Here is a 17,568-nt window from a genome sequence, read left to right on the forward strand (position 1 = left end):
GGACTCATCTCTGAGGAAAGGAATGCTGCAGATACAGAAATTCATTCTTTTGTTCACGTGTGTAACAGTGTTTTTTTTTAAAGATTTTATCCATTTATTTTTAGAGAGGGAAGGAAGAGAGAGAGAGAGAGAGAGAGAGAGAGAGAGAAACATCAGTGTGTGGTTGCTGGGGGCCATGGCCCGCAACCCAGGCATGTGCCCTGACTGGGAATCGAACCTGCGATCCCTGGTTCCCAGCCCACGCTCAATCCACTGAGCTACACAAGCCAGGGCTAACTGGTTTTTGAGCACCAGCATATGGGATGCAGAACTGAGTCAGGCAACATTACTGTCTTCAAGGAGATTACAGTCTAGTAACCAAGCAAACATGAATATGGAAACATAAACCAGAGATCAAGGACAGATACATAAAGAGACCCCTTTAAGGATGTGGACTGAGGAATACAAATCCCATCTCTTTCTCTCCCCACTCCCTGCCCTCCCTTCCTCCCTCTCCCTTTCCTCTCCCTCTTTTTTCCCCCTTCCTTCCTTTTCTCCCACCCATCGTCCCCCTCACCCTCTTCTTTAGTACCCATTTATAGTGTCACCTCCTTCTCTCTGTAAGTGTCTGGTTCACTAACCAATGCCAGCAGCCCAGAGTCCTCCCAAGTTAGGGCCATGCCTGCAGGGCAATTCTGTCCAGGAAAACAATTTTGATAGCACAGTGCTGAGAACAGTGTCCTTTAGCTGAATTGCTGCCAATTATTTGGTATCCTTGTACAAAGCAAGACTCACCCTCAAAAAAAAAAAAAACTGGTTGCAGAACAAAGCAATATGAATATATGTTTCACATAGCAGATTGTGCCAGCCCACATAAATCTGTTTAGAGATCATGCTCACAGAGAAATTGTTTTTATTAAAATAAACTCATTTGTAAAAATTGTAAATATGACTGATTTCAACAGCTGCGTGGCTCCAGAAGTAAGTTTTTACCCACAGATTGGCACAGTTAGAAGAGTCTAGATTCTTTTATGCATATGTTTTGTGGTTTGTCATGCACAGTCTGGTATGGCAAAACTTTAGTACTGTTAGAAATGAGAAGTTGTCCAGCAGGTTTTAAAAAGTGCAGCACTTTGGTTATTCAGAGCCTCTTCCACCTTTGGAACAGGGGGAAAAATATCTGTAGGAAACAAAGAACATTGAATCAAAAGTTCTAAGCACTAGTGTCATCTGAAGAGGCACAGGCTTCTGACAGCACTTTCTGCAGTAGTTTTCTTTTGTTATTATTTTTCCCTTTTTCTATTCTTGGTGAAAAAGTCTTCTGTAAAACATCATACCATGAAACAGATCAGTCTAAAAGACACTTTAAACTTTTAACTAGAGTTTGGTGAACTTGAGAATGTAGCACTGGTGAAATATTCCCACAATTCTAATGGCTGCTTCAGAGGTGAACACACATTCCTGCTAAAGCGAGTTCAGACTGAACCAACTCAAAGTCAAGTTAGGATCAAGTCATTTCCTATTCCTCTTAGTGCTTGCTTTGGGAAAATAATGTTACAGATAATAACAGTAAAGACAAGTGAATATTGTTGGTAAATGCCCTTCCTACTCCAGTCCTCCCCTATTTCCATACCTAGCGTAAGACCATGTATGCATGGGGCTATAGGATCAGCAAAAACTAATTTTCCAGCATTTATTCAAGGAGTAACATGTTGATACGCTTAAATCATGGTGTCATCTGGGTTAGTTCACTCACTGGTATGTACTCTATTTCCATCAAAAAACATTAGCGACTGTGTCAGCACTACTTCTGAGAAAAAACGGCCAATGTGTCTTTTAGACAGAGGGGAAGGGAGGGAGGAAGAGAGGGAGAGAAACATTCTTGTGTGGGTGTCTCTTGCGCACCCCCTACTGGGGACCTGCCCACAACCCACGTTTGTGCCCTGACTGGATATTGAACCATGACCCTTTGTTTTGCAGGTTGGTGCTCAATCCACTGAGCCACACCAGCTGGGGCCCAATGTGTCTTTTTTTGGCCTAAAATCTTATCATACAAATACACCTAGGGAACTACCCAAGGAGAAAGCAATACCAGAGTGAGATAATGCAATACTTTACTGTTTCAAAGTCTTAGCAGAGCAGTCTAGCATTCTAAAATGTTAATGTGCAATGAAAATGGTCAGGGAACTTGGTTTAAAATGTAGAATCTCAGACCCTGCTCCCAGGAGAGTCGAATTCAGTGGGTCTGGGATAAGGGGGTGAATCTGCATTTGACAAACAGCTGGTGATGCTTTTGTAAGTGACCTGTAGACTTTACTTTCATGCTGCTTCTCAGAGGGAAGGCACTGCACTAGCCAGGCTACAGTGTGCACAGGATTTGAAAACATGCACTGCTGTTGAAGGCTGCTGAAGTCAGATAGTCCTCTGTTCAAGTCCCAGATTCTCCGCATCTGCAGCTGTTGTCGCCTAACAAACCTAAGTGTCTTAAACTTAACAAAACTTAAGTGTCTTAAAAGCCTAAGCTATGATTTAGCTCAGAAGTCTGTGGGTCAGCGGCGTTGGTGCTGCTGATCTGGCCCAGGTGTGGCTGATCTTGGCTGGAATCACCTATGCACCTGTGTTAGCAAGGGGCTTGTCTGGGGCTGCCTGATCCAGGAGTGTCCTTCATATGTCTGGTAGTTGGCTGAGGGCTGGCTCATCTAGGATGGCCTCAGTCACACCTCCAGTGGTTGACCGTTGATCACGGGGTGACTGGGCATAGGTTTCTCATCTTCCAGTAAACAGCTTAGACTCCTTCACATGCACAGGGTTCTAATCAATGAAGAAGCAGCACTTTCTTTACTTGTTTGTTTATTTTTCTTTTCTCAACTCCATGTCCCCCCAGTCACAATGCAGACCAGGCAAGGGGCCTGGGCTGAGGTGTATAGAGGGGTTTATTCTGCCTCCCCTTCCATACAGTTGGTGTCAGCACACTGCCTGTGGTTAAGCACCAGGAGGCCAAGAAGCAGCATAGGCCTAGGCTCAGAATTGACACACTGTCATTTCTGCCACATTCTACTGGCCAAAGCAAGTCACAGGACCAGCTCAAATTCTACCTCTTGATGGAGCAGCTGTGAGGTCGCGCTGAAAATGATGAGGATACAGGAAGGGCACACAGATGGGACCATTTTTGTAACTGATTTACCACAATAACTATATGACTAAAGGCATGCTTTTGACTTAACCCGTTTTTACGTATCTGTTAAATAAGGATAATTGTTATGCCCTATCTCAAGGGGTTGATAGTTCATGCAAAGGGCCTGGCTTATCTTAATTTCTCGGAAAATATTAGCCATGATGATGCTGATCCTGTCCTCTAGGGTCTTTCCAGCCTGGAAATCTTATGCATTTGCATGGAAGACAGAGTAGGCTGTTTTTTCGTGGCCCTTCAGGGCAGGACTTTGGCCTTGATTTCACGATGTTTCCTCTCTTGATTTCACGATGTTTCAGTGAAACCCCTTCTGGTTGTGGTGCAGAAATCCACGAGTTAGCTCAGTTACAGAAGCCAAAGCTACTGTTTGTCCCTGTAGGTCCACTCCATTGTTTCCTTCCCTGACTCTCCTCTAGAACCTGGCCCAGCCAAGCAACCTTAGCCAGGAGTCCAATACGACGTTCAGCTCTGTTCGTTCGAGCCAGATGGCCTGGTTCTCAGTGTCCCAATTCCAAAATCTAAAGAGAGAATCTGATTGGTCCAGCCCATATTTTCTTGTAAGGCCAGGTTATTCCAATCTGCCATGGCAGGAAAAGTGGGCAGTCTTGGGGGGAAAGGGCAGCTCTATGCAGGCAGTAGAGGTTGTGAGCAAGGACGGTTCCTTCGGAAGACGGCTGTGAGCTAGCAGACGCAGCGATTCACGTTTCCTGGGTATAAGCAGCCTCCTCTAATACTTTAAATTATGTCCCCATCCAATAGGTGAAGTGCTGAATTTCAAGGATCTTATCAAAATCCACCTGCTCTCAGAACATGTCTTGACAAAGTGGAGGTAGAATGGCTATTTCTCCCACCGCTCCCCCAAAACCCTACCACATGCTCTAGCTGCAGCACAGATGTATACGGTAGTGTGCTAGGGCTGCCATAATAACGTACCTCAGACTGGGCAGGTTAAACAACAGAAATTTATTTTTCAAAGAGTTCCAGAGGCTGTAAGTCTGAGATGAAGGTTCTGGCAGGGCTGATTCTTCCTGAGGGCTGTGACAAAAGGCTCTGTTCCAGGTCTCTCTGACTTGTAACGACTGTCTTCTGCCAGGGTCCTCACATCGTCTGTACTCCGTACACGTCTCTGTTCAAATCCTTCTCTTATATAGGACCAGCATCCACCCTAACGACCTCATTTTAACGTAATTACCTCTGCAAAGACCCTGTCTCCAAATACAGTCACATTCTGAGACACTGGGGTTATGTAACAGGAATTCTGAGGGAGACACAATTCAGCTCACAACAACACAAAAACAGTCATCACCTATACACAATGTAAATGGTGTCTGAGCCTGTTCCTGCCATTGCAGCATCACGGAGCTTATCTACGTTTATGTCCCCGAGAGCGTCCAGGGACAGAACTACTTGCTGACTCTGTGTCTGTCATTTGTAAATAAGCCTGTTTTAAAGCTCCAAGTCTGCGAAAAGTGGTCACGCTGTGTGCTCCTCCAAGGTTTTTGTTAAATCATGAAGGTATTATTTTTAAATTATGTGTAGTGAAATATTTTGTTTACACACTGTTTAAGGCAGGGGTCCCCAACCTCTGGGCTGCCGACTGGTACCGGTCCAGGCCTGTTAGGAACTGGGCCTCACAGCAGGAGGTGAGCTTGAATGTAATGTGCTTGAATCATCCTGAAACCAGCACCCCCTCAGGCCTGGTCCCTGGAAAAATTGTCTTCCATGAAACCAGTTCCTGGCACCAGACAGCTGGGGACTGCTGGTCTAAGGCAGTGGTTCTCAGCTCTGACTGGACAGTAAAATTACCTGGTGCTTTTAAAAAAACATCTATGCCTGAGGCCCGCCTCCAAAGATTCTGATTATTTAGTTTCACGTGGGATAGAGCACTTAGAAAAAAAAAAAAACTTCCCAAATGATTTAAAAATGCAGTCTGTGTTGAGAACCACTCGCTTCACGCAAAGGATAGGGGAGGCAGACAACTCGTAGTAAGCACCTCCACCTGCCTGGGGCTGTGAGCTGAGTGCTTTGTTATATTTATAATTTAATTTTTAAAACAACCCTATGAGCATTAGTACAATACCCTCCAGTTTATAGACGAGGAAACTTAGGCTCAAGGAGATTGCCTTCCCCAAATCCCAGAAGCTGTGGAGCCAGAGGTTTAGGGCCCCGGATAGGTCTGGAGGTTGGCCAGGCCTTTTCCATCGTTTGTACAAGAATCAACAAAGACATCAATTTTTGGCCCCTTTTAAAAAACATCTCACAGTCTTGCCTTCATACTGATTCTTCCCTCACAGGCTCAACAACCATCGAGTGAGTGTATTAGCTCTTTGCCAAGACAGACTAAGCTGGGCTGTGGTAACCAACCCAGATACCCCTGGCTTAACATACAATGGTTTCTCAATCATCAAGGTTTCTTGCAGCTCTTCGTCTCTCTAGGGCAACTCCCCACCAAATGGCCATTCGGGGATTCAGGCTGCTTCCTCTTTCAAGCTATGTTGTTTGGAATACATGTCTCCTGTGTTGCTTAGGCAGAGGGGAGGGAGATTCCCACCAGCCATTAAATGCTTGCTTAGAAATGACACATTGCACTTCTGCTTACAGTTCTTTGATCAGCTGTAGTCACAGGAAATGTGGGGGCGCGCAAGGACATTTTGGTGAGCAGCACAAACTCTGCCTTAACAAAAGACATCTTTTTTGGAGAAGATGTTCAGTAAGATTAAAACCTACATTGACTCCACAGGCTTCCTTTCCCACCACACAGGGAGCCTAATGATGTAGTCCGTTCTTCTGTGCTTTGGATGATTAAGACAAACTTAAATTCTTCACTGAGGTGTGAGATGTAACTTGACCACATTATACATTCCTTGGGGGACAGGGACCGTATCTCATTCTTTCTTTTACCCCACCCCCCCAACAATGCCTCCCATGCAGTAGGACCGCAGTAAGAGTATGTATGTACGTACATATAGAAATTCAGCAAATATGACTCAGACAAGGAAGAATTAGTTCTTGCCTTCATAACTACAATGAAAATCCCCTAATAGTAACATATTAGTGTTGTGCCATCATTTCTTAATGTAGTTGAACTCCCATTTCTCATTTAATTGTGAATGTTATAAATGGAAAATACAGAGCAGTTAGCTTGGACTTCTCATTAATTTCTCAATTTGTGAATTACCTCCTTCTTACACATTTCTTTCTCTCCTGTGTCACAGCTGGATGGGACACCTGCAGCTTAGAGCCAACATGTGATATGCTAGGCTTATATGATGCATGCACCCAAACGTCAGACAGCTTTTTGATCAGGCACATAGATCTTGAGGCACATAGAGCTTTTTTGAAAAATACTTGCAATATAAAAATATAAGAAATACATAATTTTTCAGCTCATATATAAGAGGATATGTTCTGACCATTTTTGCCCTTTGCCCTTAGATATTTCATATTTCATAATTAAAGTGAGAATTATAGCTTAAAGCAACTTTTAAATTTTTATGAAATATTTTCATTACCAAAGCAACTTAAAAAAAATAAGAGATAAAGCCCTGGCCAGGTAGCTCAGTTGGTTGGAGCATCATCCTGATGTGCCAGGGTTGTGGGTTCGATCCCCAATTAGGGCACATACAGTAATCAGCCAGTAAATGCATGAATAAGTGGAATAAATCCATATTTCGCTCTTTCTTAAAAATAAATAATTAAATTTAAAAAATAGAGATAAGCTGCTGGCATGGTTCAGTTGGTTAAGTGTTGTCCCATGAAGCAAAATGTTGCAGGTTAGTCTTGTGGCCAGGGCACATGGTGGTCAGGGCACATGTCTGGAGTGCAGGCCAGTCCCCATCTGGGGCATGTGCAACAGGCAACTCATCGATGTTTCTCTCCTTCTCTTTCTCCCTCCCTTCCTCTGTTGCTAAAAATAAATACATAAAGATCTAAAAAAAAGAGAGAAAAACTCATTCATGGTCATCATGATCCTATTTCCTGACCACTATTAGAATTTTATTTCCAGATTAGCTATTTTTAGATAAAAGACAATGTTTAGTAATCTTTGTTTCTTCCTCTACAAGGTTATTTGGTATAAGGTTTTTGGAAAACTGTCATTTTGGCTAGACATTTTCATTTAGCTAGTATTTTAGTGACAATATTTCATGCAACAGCTGTGAGGTGAAGGTTCAGAAGAAACCAGGGAATTCATCTGAGTGAATGGTAGTAATTTACATTTTTTCCCTAGTGGGATGGGGAAGAAGACTTAAGAAAAATTTAAGGAAGAAGCAGAAAAGAGACATATGATACATATGCTGTGGTCCTAAATATAAAATATGTAAACTGTTTGAAGAAATAATTACAACATAAAACCGGGGTAACTTATTTTTCTTCCTAAGTAATTAAAGTAAAAGCTTGTGCCTTTTTTGAGACCCTGATCTTCCTAAATATTCACCACGGTAAATAGCTTTAATTAGGATTCATCACACGTAATCAGCTTCCAAATTATTTCATGAATACATTACCTATTGCATGAGCCCCTACACCCCCCAATGTTTAGGCCAGTTGGAGTCTCACAATGGTCCTTTAAACCAATACTGTAGCTCACAATATCTGCATGTGCAGGGTACCCATGTTTGGCACTCTTTGATCCATTAAATGCTTTAGTCCCAGTATATTTTGGATGTTTAAATCATTTTGATTTGGCATGTGCTCTGAAGGTAGTAGTATTCCAAGAGCCCTCTCACTGCATGCTAAGTGCTGTTCTCTGACTCCCAGCCAGAGCTCGGATGTTGGCAGGGTTGATTGCTCAAATGCAGTGATTTCATTTCCAACCTTTGCATACTAAAATTACAGAGCTGAACATGAAGATTCCAGAGTTTTCCTCTTAAAAACAGAATAGACATAATTTGCATAATTTAACATTGCTACAGAAATCATTAAGACAATCTTTGAAACCGGAATTTGAAAATAGGCCATTACAATAAATTGGTGCTGGTTTGTGAGGTTCAATAATAGCTGAGAAACCCCCCAAAATGTAGTTATTGTTGGGCATTTCATATTTTTCTTTTTAAAAAATTTGTATTTATTGACTAGAGAGAGAGAGTGCAAGCGCAATTTTCTTGTTCCACCCCTTTCTGCATTTATTGGTTGGCTCCTGCATGTGCCCTGACCAGGAATCAAACTCACAGCCTTGGCCGTAGCAGGACAATGCTCCGAGCTACCTGGCCAGGATGCTAGTTTTCTATTTTTATGTTAAAAGGAAGTTTCTTAGGTTGGGTTTTCCCTACCGCAGACCCTGAGTTAAGATGTAAGGGCAAGTGGTTATTTGGGAGGGAATGCCCAGTACAAACAGGGAAGTGGAGTTGACAGGGTGGGGAGAGGAGCTAATATAGTTTCAGGTAATTGCTCTGAGATCTAGGGCTCAACCCCAGTGAAGAACTTAGAGACCAAAATGTAGAACACTCAGAGTTGCCCCACCCAAGGGGCAAGGGAACTGGGGCATCATTCACCAACTCCAATCTGTATCTGTTTGGCAGCTAGTTCCGGAGATAACTTCCAGTCACATCCAGTACAGACTATGAGAAAACCCTCAGGTGGGATTACAGACGTTGGCAGGAGGCTGTCAATGGCACATACCAGAATGTTGAAGGCCAAGAATATGAGTAGGGCCCCTACAATGTCTGGTCAGGGGAACTGGTTAAGAACATGGGTCTCCATCACACAGACCTAGTGAAGTCCTGATTCTGCCACTTATGTATGAAATTGAGTAAATTACCTAATCTAAGCTTTGGTTTATTTACAAAGTGAAAACAGTATCAGAATTTACCTCCTAGGGTCTTTTAAGGATTAAGTAAGATAGTGTGTAGAAACTGTATACAAGGAAAGAGTTCACCATATGTGTCAGTAAATCGTTGTTAACCTTGATGACAGACAATTCTCACCGTGGCTACTGGGTTCACACTTCCTTATAATGGGGGTTTTCTTTAGCAATATCTAAGTTATGTGACCTTGGCCTCTGGCCATAGTTAGGGAGAACATCATGACCAATCCAATTCTTTGTTAGGGGGAACTTTGAAACCTACAACAGAGAAGCACTGAGCTTGGGTGTCTTTGTTGAGTCACATTACTAGCAACTGCTGGCATTATCAGGACGATGCTCCAACCAACTGAGCTACCTGGTCAGGGGGATATTTTTGTGTGCTTATGTTAGAAGTTCTACTGCAAGAACTTCGAGCAGCCCTGATTCTCACCATGGACTTCTGGTTTTTCTGACCACCCATGTAGTAACTTGCATCCTTTCAAAAATATGCCTTTTTGCTAAAATTAGCCAGAGAAAATTTCTGTTGTTTGCAACCAGAAGAATCTTAAACCCATCTGTCCTTTAGTCAACATTTTAACCAATGGCTGTTCTCTCATCACTATACATAAATTAAACATTTTAATACAATAAAATTATTGAATTTTATATATTATGTATAATTTATTTTAAATAGATAAATATGCATTTCTTGGTATTTTGTGCTTGTTTCTAGAATTTTAAAACTGGAAAACCCCACAACCTTCATCTATCCAGTCACTTTTTTGACTGTGCAAACCTAGGAATACATAACCATTCACTAGATGGGTTTCATAAGAATGCCCAATATGTGGACAATTATTAGCAAATCAAAGAAAAAATTTCTTGATAGCTGTGGAGTTAAATAAAATCCAGCAGAAGCAGCTTCTAAAAATTTAACTGAGGTGATTTTGTATCTTAAAAAAATAGATGCAATTAGCTGGATCTCACACTCCTTTTCTGGGATCTGGGCTTCCCTTCACCATAGCCCTCATGGGCCTCCATTTTCCATCAACTTCATCTTTTACTAATCTGCTTCTTAGTCTTCCACTCACCTTACCCATTACCATCATTAAGTCAAGTGATATTTATTTAGCACCAACTATGGACCTAGTACTACAAGTGCTGGATTTAAAATCACAAAACAAACCAATCTTAGTTACTGACCTCGAAAAGCCTATGATCTTGTGGTGAGACAAACATGAAATAAACGTAACATATAGTTATAAATTATGAAGTGTCATGTAAGAATATTGAGATTGAATAAGATTGAAATAGAAAATCTATTTTAAGGCTTTAATTCAAAAGTTACATCTAAAGAGAGTGTCAGGAAAACTACTCTGAGATGGTAACATTTATGCTGAGAAATGAAGGGTAGGAGTTACCCATTGGTGGTGGGAAGAACATTCTAGACAAAAGGTACAGCATGGGAAAAAGCCCAGAGGTAGCAAAAAGGCTAGGTAGTGGCGGCCGGAGTGTTGTGGGCCAGGAGGAGAGTGAAGCTGAGAGGTAGGCAGAAGCCATAACAAGAATCTGCAATGGGAAGCACTGAGTATGAGCAAATGGTATCAGATCTAAGTTCCCTGAACTAAGATTTTAGCTACTAGGTGAAGAATGGATGGCAGGGGCAAGAGCAAGCAAGACCAATTGAGAGGTTCGTGCAGTAGCATAGGCACGTGGCTATACAGAGTTAGGAGTCCGTGGGGAAAAGGGAGAGAATTGAGAGGTATTTTTGATTTTTCTAATCAGGATTTGGTCATAGATTGGAAGTTGAGGGAGAAGGAAGCTTTAGGTTTCTAGCTTCAGCATTTGGATGGAAGGTAACGGCATTTCTAAACTGAGAGGAACTCTGGAGGCGAAACAGGTTTCAGGGAAAAGTCGTATCACTTTTTAGAAAAGTGATATGGCCTGGAGATATAAATTGGGAGTAGGTGATGTACAGATAGTATTTAAAGCCTTGAGAGCAGAAACCACCACCTGGAAAAAAAGTGTAAAGGGGATCCCAGGACCAAGCTCTGAAGAACACGAAGATTAAGGATAGAGGAAGGCAGCCATAAAAAAGGAGTGGGGTGGAGTGGCGGGGAACCTTGGAATCTGGAGGGAAAAAGCCCAATACAAGATCTGTCCAGAAAGTGTATCCAGCCACATGCTATGAAAGATACATTTATTGAAGAAGATATTAGGTACAAGAAACAGTGTACATAGGACGACGACACCTCAGTCCTCTTCAAAGTAGGGACCTTGGGACCCCACACAGTTCTCCCACTGTTCCAAACACTGCAAAATCCTTTGTTGGGATCACCATCAGCTGCCCCGTCGTATTTCCTGAATCTCAACAGTCTGAAATCTCTTCTCCTTCAAAGGTGATTTTAGTTTTGGGAAAAGCCAGAAGTCACAGGGCGCCAAATCTAGGCTATAGGGGACTGAGTCACCTGGGTGATTTGACATTTTGCCAAAACTCTGCAGAGGATATAATGCACGAGTAGGAGCATTGTGATGATGAAGCGGCCTATCACCAGTTGCCCATAGCTGCAGCTGTTTTCATCATATTGCATCTCTCAACCAACAAAACATTAAGGTAGTAGTACTCTTTATTAATTGCTTGGCCTGGAAGGGCATACTCATGATGGACAACACCTTCCCAATCAAAAACACAGGTAACATGGTCTTGATCTTGGAAAAATTGTTTCAAGAAATACATGTGTTCTATCACATGGAATGATGCTGAGCGGTAGAGTATGAGAGAACATTTGATTCAGCAAAATGACAGTTCTGGGTCCCCTTAGTAAGTATAGTTGGAAGTATTTTTGCAACCAGCTATGCCCTATTCCAATCATGCCCTTCCCCTTGACCAAAAACCAAAACCCACACCGAGTTTAAAAAAATGAAAAAGGAAAAACCATTCTCCTTCCTTTTGCTTTGAAACTTGGAACATTTTGACTTCAGGGTGAGGAATTCCTCTTCACACAAAATCACTTCAGAACCTCTTTCTTCTCCTTCCTCATCTTACTCTCGTATGACACCTTTCTTCATCCCTATCTTCTGAGGAAGACTCATCTTAAAGGAAAAGTTTCCCTTCCTCACCAGCACTACTTCTAGACAATAACTCCTTCAGCTCTGGAGGCCAGACTGAAGTCCTAACTCAGTATCGCCAGGCCAAAATCAAAGTGCTGGCAGGGCTGCTCTCCTCTGTTCTCGCTGCTTCCAGATCCTAGTGACTGGCTGCCAGCATTTTCTTGGCTCATGGCTACATGACGCCATTCTTTGACTTGGTTACTTTGCCTTTTCTTCTAAAATCTTATTCTGTTTCCCTTTCATTGGATAGGATTGTATTTAGGGCCCACACAAATAACCCAAGATAACCAAGATCCTTAATTTAATTAAATGTAAAGGACTCTCTCCTTTTTTGTTTCGCCATAGAAGGAAACACTTACAGGTTCTAGGGATTAGGATGAAAGGCATCTTTTGGGTGGCCATTATCCACTCTTTCACAAAAATTATGTGTTAAAGACCATTCTCTTCTGCCTTCCTAGCATCCCACTATTACCTGAAAATCAAGATGTTTCTGATTGTATTGAACTCACTTTTCTCTACTGCTGTCAATATCCCCAGAAATCCTTTGGGAGTTTTTCTTCACAATTATGGAATTATTGGTAATGTACACTGTATTACCAAACAAGGTCTTACTAAGCTTTCCACTCCAAAAATGCCTTTGACGACTTCCTTTTGACTGTCTTGCTTGTAGCCTGTTGTTTTTCTAGGCCATCCAAGAAAAGCTTGCAAGTCCACTTGAACATGCCACCTGTGTGCCCAAGGACTCAGTGGCTTCTTATTTAGCGTTTACTTTCTATAAGCAGCAAGTCCTGAACAAGACATTTTGAGACCCGAGGCACCAAAAATATTGTCCCCAACTCTTTATGTATCCTGTATGCCTTTGTTGGTGAGGACTGCATTCCATTACCAATAATAGAGATCTACCCAACAACAGCAGTTTAAACAAGGTAAATTATTTCAGTTTCAAATAAGAAGTCCAGCTATAGTTAAGGGCTTCAAGAATACCCTAAAGTTATCATGAGCAAGGTTCTTTCTCTTTTATGAAAGTCGTCATAGGTTCTATTTTTGGTCATAGGTTTTATTTTTGAGGTCATCTCATAGTCCAAGAGAGGTTCTGGAGTTCCACCCATTATGTATCCATAAAATATGTCTTTTCCAGGCAGCAGGTAAAAAGGAAGGACAGAAAATGCTCTCACCCCTCCCCTTCCAAAGAGCTTAAGAGTTTTCCTAGAGAGTGTGCATTCTTTTGTGCCTCATCAGCCAGAAGGTAGTCACATGGCCACATCTTGCTGCAATGTAACAAAAACATAATTTCTCAGCAGGATACATTGCCCAGGCTTTGTTACAAGAAATGAGATAATGGAAATTAGGGGGCAAACTAGCACTAGTTTACTTAATGTACTATTCTAAAGTGAGCTTTAACTCCCACGTTATCCAAATCCTAACTGAATCCCTCGTATTATGGGGCAACCTCAACTGCATTATTTTGTGCAATGGAGTACCATGGGAGGGGGCAGAGGAGGGTAGTGAAGATGTGAGTCTGAAATAACCACAATACCATAGTATGTATTTATAAGGATCCCTGAATCAATTAAAAATAAAAAGGCAAAGGGGGAGCATAACTCCCCATTACTTAAGAGTGGGCTATGTATAGGGATACTCCAAAGTATAGTAGTACAAAAAGGGAACAGAAGAGTAATTTTACAATGGAGAAATCTAACAAACAGTACTTATGTCACCTGATCAAGGTCAGTCAAGTTATAAATCACATTGATAGTAGGTGACTTGATATTATCACTTTATTTTTGTGATCTTCCTCCCAAAATTCCAGTGCAGTCATAAGAAAAAAACAATAATTCCAATAGAAAAGCATCTTCCAAATTACTTAACCAGGAGTCCTCAAAACTATCAGGTCATCAAAAACATCCACATCAATTAATGGATTGTCTTTTTGTTGTTGAGTTTTAATAGCCCTTTATAATATTATCTGTAGAAAAAGCACGAAGTTTTTAAATTTTGATTCCTATTTACCTAATTTTCTTTTTGCTGCTAGTCTTTTTGGTGCCGTATTTAAGAAATAATTGCCAAATTCAAAGTCATACAGAGTTCTTTGTTTTCCTCTAAAATTTTGTTTTAGCTCTTAAATTAAGGTCTTTGATACATTTTGTTAAATTACTTTGTATACAGTGTGAGGTAGAGGTCCAACCTCATTCTTTTACACATGGATATCTAATTTTCTCAGCACTATTTGTTAAAAAAACTATTCTTCCCCCCATTGAATGATCTTAGGCACCATGGTTAAAAATCAATTGATCATAGATATATGTATGGATTTACTTCTGGACTCTCAATTCTATTTCATTGGTCTGCTATGTCTGTCCTTTATGTCAGCACATGTTTTATTGATGTAGCTTTGTGAAAGTTCTGGAATAAGGAAGGAACTGTGGATCCAACTTTTTCTTCTTTTTCAAGATTGTTTCAGCTCTTCAAGGCCCTTTGCAATTCTATTATGAATTTAGGATTGATTTTCCTATTTCTGCAAAAAAGGCCATTGAGATTTTAATAGGTATTTCACTAAACTTGTAGACTTCTTTGGGAAATATTGCTACTTTAACAATAAGTCTTCTAATATATGATACAGGATATCTTTCCATTTGTTTAGGTCTCATTTAACTTCTTTCAGCAATATTTTGTACTTACCAGTGTACAAGTCTTGCACCTCCTTGGTTAAATTTATTTCTAGATGTTTTATTGCCTTAGATTGCTACTGTAAATAGAATTGCTTTCTTAATTTCCATTTTCTATCCTTGTATTTTTAAACATTAGCGATGAATAACTGACTTTTATGTATTGATCTTCTATCCTGAAACTGTGCCAAATTCATTAATCAGCTTTAACAGATTTTTTGTGGATTCTTTACAATTTTCTACATATAAGATCAAGTCACTGTGTATAGTTTTGTTTCTTTTCATTTTGGATGCCTCTCTTATTTCTTTTTCTTCCCTAATCATTATAGATTGATTTCACTTTTTTTAGATTTTATTTATCTTTAGAGAGGAGGGGGAAGGGAGAAAGAAAGGGAAACATCAATGTGTGGTTGCCTCTTGCACACCCCCTACTGGGGACCTGGCCCACAACCCAGGCATGTGCCCTGACAGGGAATCGAACCTGCAAGCCTTTGGTTTGCAGGCTGGCACTCAATATACTGAGCAACACCAGCCAGTGCTGACTCCACTTTTAAGCAAAAAATGAGAATCATTTCAAGCTTGCTATTTCAGCATGGTTTTGAAAATACACAGGAATGTAGATATATTACTTCCCATGTCTGTAGATAGTATGTCAAGAAAACAGGAAGCACATTAGTCTTTGTAGCTGAAAGACATATAGCATATAAACAGTCCAATGTAAATAGTATTATAATTATCTTTAGGATATTTTTAAATGATAAAGAAATAGAAACAAATTTGAGAAACAATTTTCAGATTTATAATTTATTACAAAAATTATACATACAAATAAAATCCTACTTATAAAAGATGCGTTTGGAATAAATTATAATAAACTTCAATAAAAATAGTGTATGTGTGTGTGATTGTGTGTGTGTGAATCCAGGAATACACACATACTCGAATGTTTTCAGTGACCAGGCATTGCTTTATGCATTATACAAATAGGATCTATTAATTAAAGTATCTGAATTATTGGATTTTAGGCTTTAAACACAATATCCAGATAAATCAGCAAAAGGCAGCTCAACTTTGAAACTATCTTAGGATCAGAATCTCTCGTATGAGGTCATTATCCCCTATTCCTTTTGAAGGTTTCCAACATAAGCTATTTTATAAGTATTAAATGGCTGCTGAAATCAAATGCATGGTGGTGAATGGTTTTATTCTTTTAAGAAAGAAATGTATTTTTGGTATCATTAATACAAAATTTATAATACTTATATAATTGCATATAAAAGGTATATATAGAATATAACCTAAACACAAATTTAGAAGAATATAAACAGTTTTTGAATATAAAAACTCTGTGCTAATAAAAAGCTGTTTAGCAAAGTAGTTATTAATATGTTTGTTGTGTATACTTATAAAACTTAACTGAAAATATTTAAAATATTTATTAACTCAAATTAGAATTATAAAAACGTTTATCTAAAAAGAATTGATTCTGACACTGGAGTACAGAATTGTGGCACAGCCAGAACTTGTCAAGGGCCCTCTGGCAAATTGTGACTTGAACACTGGCTTTAAGTGAATGGGCAGGGCAACTGAAAAGCAGATGGGAGATGGGCACTGAAGAAAACAAAGACAACAAAAAGGCTGGCAAATGGTTAAGTTCTAGCCTGATACAATATACTATTATTGAAAAAAATAAAATTAAAAGTGCTTAAAACAAAAAATGTCAATGCACTAATTACTCTTCAGTGCTATAAAATATGAGCTATCAAGTAACTTCATATTAAGAGTTGGCCACACTTCAGCGACTGATATGTCACAGCATTACTATTACTATAGTGCCCTGTTCGCTCAAACTCCCAGCATTTTCAGTTATCTCTGTAATTTATATTATACATGTACATAAATATCAAGAAGGTTTAAATATTTTTATTTAACTATTTTAATCTTTTCCTTAAAAATGCAGGATTTCATCTTGTATCAATTATGTGAACATGACAAAAGTGAACTAAATAAAAAACAGTACAGAGAATATGTGATACCATGACATCATGATCTGGAACAACTGAAGTTTTCTACCTCTTGTTCCATTTTCTAAATAAAGGGTAGGAAAGAAAAACAGTAAGTTTCAATATGGAAAAGCTAAAGAAACATTACTCTATCACTATTTTTCATTAAACACCCTTAAGAATTTATTACCCATGTATATATCCAATAGTGAAAACAGAAATTTAGTTCAGAATTTAAGGCTATCACATAAACTGAGATCACTGATGAGACTTCATTATTTAAATACCTTTTAAATGAGTCTGAGATGCAGTCATCTGTTAAATTCAAATAGTTGTAACTAAGGCACTGATATACTTATAGGTATTAATATTTTATATTTTATAGGTACTAGCATTATTTATATTATGCTATGTAGGTACCACAGTATACTTTAGTAGGTAGGCTAATTACTATATATAAAAATACTCTAGTAGGTATATAGTGGTACCAGTAATATTTATATTATACTATGTAGGTATCTAATATATATTTTTTCTTTTCTTTGTTCTAATATCTGTTTTTAAAAGTTAGTACTCTAATGTCCACTGTAAAACAGTATTAAGTACAGACAAATAGGTCTATCTTAAAAAGGGGCTAGATACCTTCAAAACACACACGAAATAAAAATTTTTCATAGTTTACTGATACTATAGTACCATTATTTATAAAAGGAGAAAGGCAAACTAGTGAAGTGCTTGATTTAAAAAAAGTACAGAACTCAATAATACCTAGAAATAATCTACAATGCACATATTAAATGGTCTTTAAAAATTCTTATAAAATCAGTCAATTCTTAC

General features: G+C 39.4%; 1 protein-coding gene and 1 non-coding gene across 2 annotated transcripts in view; both read right to left on the reverse strand.

The window, feature by feature from the left end:
- Positions 1-2,849: 2,849 nt before the first annotated feature.
- LOC123833385 lies at positions 2,850-2,978 on the reverse strand. Its single transcript, XR_006788226.1, has one exon. It is a non-coding gene; the product is annotated as a small nucleolar RNA SNORA51 (small nucleolar RNA).
- A 12,526-nt stretch (positions 2,979-15,504) lies between these two features.
- Positions 15,505-17,568, reverse strand: part of ATAD2 (ATPase family AAA domain containing 2) — a 63,955-nt gene continuing 61,891 nt past the window's right edge. Inside the window, exon 28 of the mRNA XM_045861331.1 lies at positions 15,505-16,816. Within this exon, the coding sequence (XP_045717287.1) occupies positions 16,772-16,816 (45 nt within the window). The 3' untranslated portion in view covers positions 15,505-16,771. The remainder of the gene's footprint in view (positions 16,817-17,568) is intronic.

Source organism: Phyllostomus hastatus, unplaced genomic scaffold (genome assembly GCF_019186645.2).
Source record: "Phyllostomus hastatus isolate PE091 unplaced genomic scaffold, TTU_PhHast_1.1 phas_scaffold_21, whole genome shotgun sequence".
Lineage (NCBI taxonomy): Eukaryota > Metazoa > Chordata > Mammalia > Chiroptera > Phyllostomidae > Phyllostomus > Phyllostomus hastatus.